The following is a 6,316-nucleotide window of genomic DNA, read 5'->3' as shown; positions in this document are numbered from 1 at the left end:
TCTCACGTTTGGGATTTTGCTAGAATTCAGCAAGAGCCAAGCGGTCCGCCTTCGAAAGGAAGCTCCGAAAAGCTTCATCAATGCACCTGGAGGATCTGCCCGGCGGCTCCAGCGCAAGAAGGAACGACGCGTTCCGGACCTTGGGGGCTTCTATGCGAAGAGTGGTGGCGACGTCCACCATGAGCGACTCGAGTTGTGGGGCGCGGACATCGATGTTGATGATGGAGGGAAGCATGCCGATCTGAAACACGATTAAATGCTTGATGGAGGCGGAGTGGAAGCTTAATTTCTCCAGTGTTGAGCTCGAGCGAATAGCAACGGATGAGTTGCAGAGTCTCGAGGGAAGGGGGCAGGAGACGAAAAGGTTGCGCAGGAAATCATCGTCAAGGCAGCAAGATTCCATTCTGAGGGAGGTGAGGAAGGCGCAACCAAAGGGCGAGGCGGGGCGATCGAAGTATTCAAACACCTGGATGTTGGCCAAGGAGAGGATCCTCAGCGACTTGATGTCGAACAAGCAGCAATCCCTGCCGTTGACATTCAACCATCTCTCTTCGTCGGAGGTTTCTTCGATGATGAGGTTTTGCACGCCCACCTCGACGAGGTTGTCGAAGACCAACTGTACGAGGGATTTGGGTATATACGCCACATTGCCAAAGATGACGTGGCATTGGTGAATCAGAGCACGGGGGAAGGTGAGCTCTTTGTGTACGTCGACGCTGCCGAAGGGAAGCCCGACGTCGAGGCGGAAGGCGTCGAGTCGGGGGATGGAGGAAGGAGGCGGCGGAAGCGGGAGCAGACGGCGGAGAGGGCGACTCGCTGCTTGACGGAGAGGAAGGAGAGGATGGAGATAAGGAGGTCGTCGTGGAGGGAAGTGAGGCGGTCCTCTGGCGGATTTTCCTGTTCACGCCGGCGCTTGTAGTGGTCCATCAGGCGAGCAAGCATTAATTCAGGGTTTAACAGATGAGAAGAGTAATTAAGGAATAAATTAATTTTATAATTGAGAAGGAATCGGTTATTAGATTTTGACTATTTATTAACTTATTTATTTATTTATTTTACATATATTAATTACAACGTCAATTAGCTAATAATATAGTACAAAATCACTTATTAATTTTGTTTTTATCCATAATTGTAATTCGCATGTTGATCAAATTTCGATTCATTTTCTGTATCTTCCATACTTTTGCCATCATTTGAATTGCAACTAGTTAATCAAATGACCAAATGTAGCGACTTATAGAAGTCTGTTGAAACTATTTTGTATAAATAGCAAGTGTTGTTGTCTATACCTTAAATATCATACACAAGTAGTCCATATGCTCGCTGGAGAAACTCTTGGAAGGCACAGGAGTAAGCTTTAGCAAAGATATTAAGAAACACACATGCCTTTTATAGTTTCCAATCAATGAAGAATCATCTGCTAAACTAAACCTGTGGAGCCATCACTAACATTTAGTTTTAGCATATGCTTTCCTCTTTTTTTTCCCCAAATCAATTAAATACATCTTAGCTTTCGCCAATCTGCCAATATAGCTTTATTCCTGAGGGCTTATACCTAGCAAGTCCAAATTCATTCCCTGGCGATTACTATATCATGTGAAAAAAGTGGTGAGGAAACAAATATAAAGTTGCAAATTGAACTTAACTAAAACTTATACAAGACCTAATTAGATGCTAGCCAAGTTATCTCAGACTAACTACTAAGCTCCTAATACCTACAAGATTACTTGTTGGGCAAGATGGTTAGAGAACAAATAGAAAAAGTATGAGATCCGTCTTATCTTAAATAATATTAATTTGAACTTACGAGCTTGATTTTCCGTATTCTTTTACCAAATAAAGTTTTGCTTCCTTAGGGTTACCATAAACTATTGTTATTGAGGAAAGTGAGTGTTGGAAGCATGATTTCGTTAGCCATTTTGTCAAAGAAGTGTTTTTCCATCCATGGTTTTCACAGTTTGCAGTATGCATATTAATTATACATATACGTTGTCTTAAGCAATAAAGGTGAGAGGTATTCACTCCAACTATATATTAAGATTGATATATGGGCATTGAACTGTCCTATTGTCCAGATTCCAATCTTGACTACCATGGTCATTCGTATCACAAGGGACGGAATGAAGATGCATATTGGGATCAGACATGCAGAGGAGCTAATTCTTTGTAGACAATGTTCCGATTCTTAATCTGATTGAAGAAATGCCTCTGGGTAATGCAGGAACAAAGATATGGATTTGGTGAAAGAGCTGCACTGCAACAATAAAGAGCTTGGCAGAAGCTTAAATGAACAATAATCTCATGATCTTAGCGAGTAGAAGGGACTGCTCTCATACCATGTTGAAGTGAGGAAAATTATTAGGTTTGTGCCACAAGATAGTTCTTCTCTACCTTATGCATATTTACCTTATTATCACTTTACATTTACATACACCTCTTAAAGTTTGGTATATTAGAAATTTCTAATATATTTACAATTAGATCCCTAACACAAACAATATGTAGGCAATATACAACTTGATACAAGTGTTACAAAACCTTATACGCACCATATTTATATTTTTAGAATTTAGAGGACTAGTATTGTAATCAAAACTTTGTGCCTAACATATGTGAATGGTAAAAGCAGGAACAAAACAAACTTGTAAAGAATTTTTTTTAATTATCCTTGAATTGATCACATATGTTATGTTCATTATATTAGGTTAGAAAATTTTGACACAGAACATGAACTAGTCTTGTATAGAAAATTCTTAAATATTTGTCTGTACCAATATTCAAGGAAAATAAAGAGGTCACATCTCTAAGATATCAAGCAAAAGTAGACCTGAGTTTATTTGTGACAATCACAAACTGAATTAAGCTAGTATTGTCTTTAATCTATACACTTTAGGTGTGTTTATCAATATCAATCTTGGAATCTTTGGGGTTTGAGACTTTATGTAATCATTTTCTGTCAAGTATTGGGTGTGTTACCTTGCACTTCTTATTTCCAAAGTTAAATGGTATCAAGTGAATTTTGTGGTTATTTTGCATCAGAGATATTGTGCTGAGTTGTGCAATATTGTTTCCTGTCATTAGGTTTTATATACCATAAATAAGTTAATTCCAGCATTTTCATCAAGTTAAATTAGAAAGGTCTGTTGCTGATGCACTTCATGCTATCCAAAAAACAGATGATCAGCATGAAATGTTTGATTCATCATCTGAAATGTGGACAGAACGAGAAGATCATTTTCCATTTGACAAACAAAAAGATGTAGTGGTAGTTGATGAGAAAGTTCAGGGGTACGAGAAGATATGTACTGTCAATAGAGAGGATTTCAGTCTCCTGGAGATGGATGAAGAATTCAAATATCTGATGGCTAACCTAGAAATAATAGCTGGATGTGGAAGTTCAACTTGGAAAACAATTAATATGAATGGAAATCTTGAGATGCAAACCTCCTCTTTGGGGATACAAACCTCCTCTTTGGATGGAGCAGTAGTTGAGCAAGTTCAGGCATACAGGGAGATATGTACTGTCAATAGAGAGGATTTCAGTCTCCTGGAGATGGACGAATCTCTGATGGCTAACAAACAAGAAATAATAGATGGCTGTCAAGCATCAACTTGGGGAAACATTAATATGAATGAAAATCCGGAGATGCATACCTCCCCTTTAGATGTAGTTGTAGTTCATGAGCAAGTTCAAGGGTGCAAGGGGATATGCACTGTTAATAGAGAGGATTTCAGTGTCCTGGAGATGGATGAAGAATTCAAATATCTGATGGCTAACAACCTAGAAATAATAGCTGGAGGAAGTTCAAGTTGGAGAAACATTAATATGAATGAAAATCTTGAGATGCAAACCTCCTCTTTGGGGATACAAACCTCCTCTTTGAATGTAGCAGCGGTTGAGCAAGTTCAGACATACAGGGAGATACGGACTGTCAATAGAGAGGATTTCAGTCTCTTGGAGATGGACGAATCTCTGATGGCTAACAAACAAGAAATAATAGATGGCTGTCAAGCATCAACTTGGGGAAACATTAATATGAATGAATATCCAGAGATGTATACCTCCCCTTCAGATGTAGTTGTTGATGATGAGCAAGTTCAAGGGTGCAAGGGGATATGTACTGTTAATAGAGAGGATTTCAGTCTCCTGGAGATAGATGAATCTTTGATGGCTAACAATTTAGAAATACTAGGTGGCTGTGGAGGATCAACTTGGAGGAGCATTAACATGATTGACAATCCTGATATTCAAGCCTCCTCTTCTGGGACATCACTACAGGAGAGAACAGACAAAAAGGACATTTCTTCAAGTGATGTTATTCAGATTGTCCACAGCGATACTAATTCCAACTTCGCCGATACTATTTTGTTTGAGAATTCTGTACATTTTGCAGGTGCTTATAGAAATAATCTATCAGGGGAAAATGTTGCGCATCCTCTAATTTTAATTGACAGCTTTGATATGGAAAATTTTGAATATTCAAATCATATAAATTCTAAGATAGACAATGTAAATGTGGATTCTGCTGTAGAGACACTGGCTTCAGATGCAAATTCTAAACTAAAGATTGTACCATGGGTTGGAAGGCAGTTGGTTGTCAAGGATTCAGATTATTTAAATTCTAACTTTGTGCATGAAGATTTGGGATCAGCTGCAGAAATCTCTTCAAATGAAAATTCTCCACTTCTGATTGTACCTCAAGCTGTCAAACATTTCGATGGCATTGACTCTAACTTAGAGCATAGAGATATGGATTCTGATGCAGAAACAATATCTTCGCATAATGATTCTTTGCTTCAGATTGCACCATGGGTAGGTAGACAGCTAGTTGGCAAATATTCCCATTATGATGACTTACATTTTTTAAGTAAAATTGTCAAGAACAGATTCAAATTACACTCTTCATCCGAGGTTGCTCAGATTGCAAATCCCGATCGCATTCCAAAAATAAGCTGCAGCTTAGTTCCTTTGCAGAGAGTTTCTTGGCAAAATTTCCTGAAGAAAAGGAAGCTTGATCATTCTTTGTCTTCAGAAAATACATTTAAGTTGCACAAAAACTTGGAACCACAAACAGAAGCTGCGACAAAATCCATCAACAAAGCTAATGCTTCTCATAATGGCAAGGAAAATATTTTTGAAAAATCTGTTACTGGAAAAACTCTCATGAGAGCAGAGGCTGAAGATGATGTTTTTTCTTCAGATTGCTCAATATATTCTGGTAGAATAGAGATAAAAGATAATAGGATCATTTGTGGAAGGAGATTTTTGTCAAAGCATGTAAATTTGCCTAAATCTCATCAGAAAAAGAAACATCATCTCTCTCACTCTTTTGATCCAGTTGATTTGACCAGATTTTATGCATGTCCTTTAGTAAGAGACATACCACACTCTAACAGAAACGAGAGGAAGCCTACTACTGAAAGATATCATGAAAAACATAAGTCTTTACACATGAAGTTCCTAAAGAATTTCAATCTTCATTCTAGCAGAAAGGAGAGGAGGCCTTCCATGACTGATGGATACAATGAAAAACATAAGACATTACACATGAAGTTCCCAAAGAATTTCAATCTTCCTTCAAGAGAAGAGCTTGATAAAAAGTTTGGAGTATTTGGACCCTTGGACTGTTCTCGAACTAGGGTTTTCTTCTACACAGGTGCAGCAGAAGTGGTTTTTGTTAACCATGAAAATGCTGGCGCTGCTTATAGATATGTAAAGAGAAAAGGCATATTTCCTGAAGCCAATGTTCTTTATTGGTTTGATGAATACGAAAGTAGGAGGAAGAGGCAAGGATTGGATGAGTTATTGGCAAGCAAGAGCTATCCTTATAACTCCACATGATAAACCGTGCCTTCGAATAATTGATGCACTTCGGATCTCATATAACAGAAAAGGTTTCCGTACCAACAATGGGATTATATATGAAGATTTATCTTTGCAATTGGAAGGACGTTCACCTTCAAATATTGAGACTGACCTTCCATTACCTGATGCTCAATTAGACAATATGAAAAGCCGCAGCATGATCAGTGGATACATGTCTTCACCCACTTCAGGCATTTCTTCATTGAATCTGAAATACTGCCTGAGAAATCCCAAGCTACCCCACCCCAAGCTAGGCAGAAAAAACATGCGAGGTTCACAGTTGAAACTTAAACATATGTTTGTTGTTCCTGACTTCTGTTTAAAAGTAAGTTTCTTGTTTCTTAGTAATGGCAAGACCTTTGTACATTTTTGCACCTGAGGAAATTGTTATTTTCTCTTTCCGTATAGTTGTAGGTAGGTGGGATTCACTCTACTTATCCTAAATTC

General features: G+C 38.4%; 1 protein-coding gene and 1 pseudogene across 1 annotated transcript; one reads left to right on the top strand and one right to left on the bottom strand.

Annotated features, from left to right (window-relative positions):
- Window positions 1-19: 19 nt before the first annotated feature.
- Window positions 20-927, bottom strand: LOC141829926 (F-box/FBD/LRR-repeat protein At5g56420-like; annotated as a pseudogene).
- A 2,287-nt stretch (window positions 928-3,214) lies between these two features.
- LOC141829925 (uncharacterized) lies at window positions 3,215-6,112 on the top strand. Its single transcript, XM_074717400.1, has 2 exons — window positions 3,215-5,412; window positions 5,506-6,112. The coding sequence occupies exons 1-2, from the start codon at window positions 3,215-3,217 to the stop codon at window positions 5,843-5,845; spliced, it is 2,538 nt and encodes an 845-aa protein (XP_074573501.1). The 3' UTR covers window positions 5,846-6,112.
- The last annotated feature ends 204 nt before the right edge of the window (window positions 6,113-6,316 follow it).

This window comes from Curcuma longa, chromosome 5 (assembly GCF_044706935.1).
Source record: "Curcuma longa cultivar G26 ecotype Majalengka, Jawa Barat chromosome 5, ITB_CL_G26_1.1, whole genome shotgun sequence".
Classification (NCBI taxonomy): Eukaryota; Viridiplantae; Streptophyta; class Magnoliopsida; order Zingiberales; family Zingiberaceae; genus Curcuma; species Curcuma longa.
The sequence above is the reverse complement of the archived record's forward strand: the minus strand, read 5'-3'. Positions and strand labels throughout refer to the sequence as shown.

Bases quoted from the DNA above. Each gene is read 5' to 3' on its own strand.
- LOC141829925 (XM_074717400.1), top strand. From the start codon at position 3,215: ATGTGGACAGAACGAGAAGATCATTTTCCATTTGACAAACAAAAAGAT. The intron at 5,413-5,505 runs GCCTACTACTGA...AAAGGAGAGGAG, and splicing joins TCTAACAGAAACGAGAGGAA to GCCTTCCATGACTGATGGAT.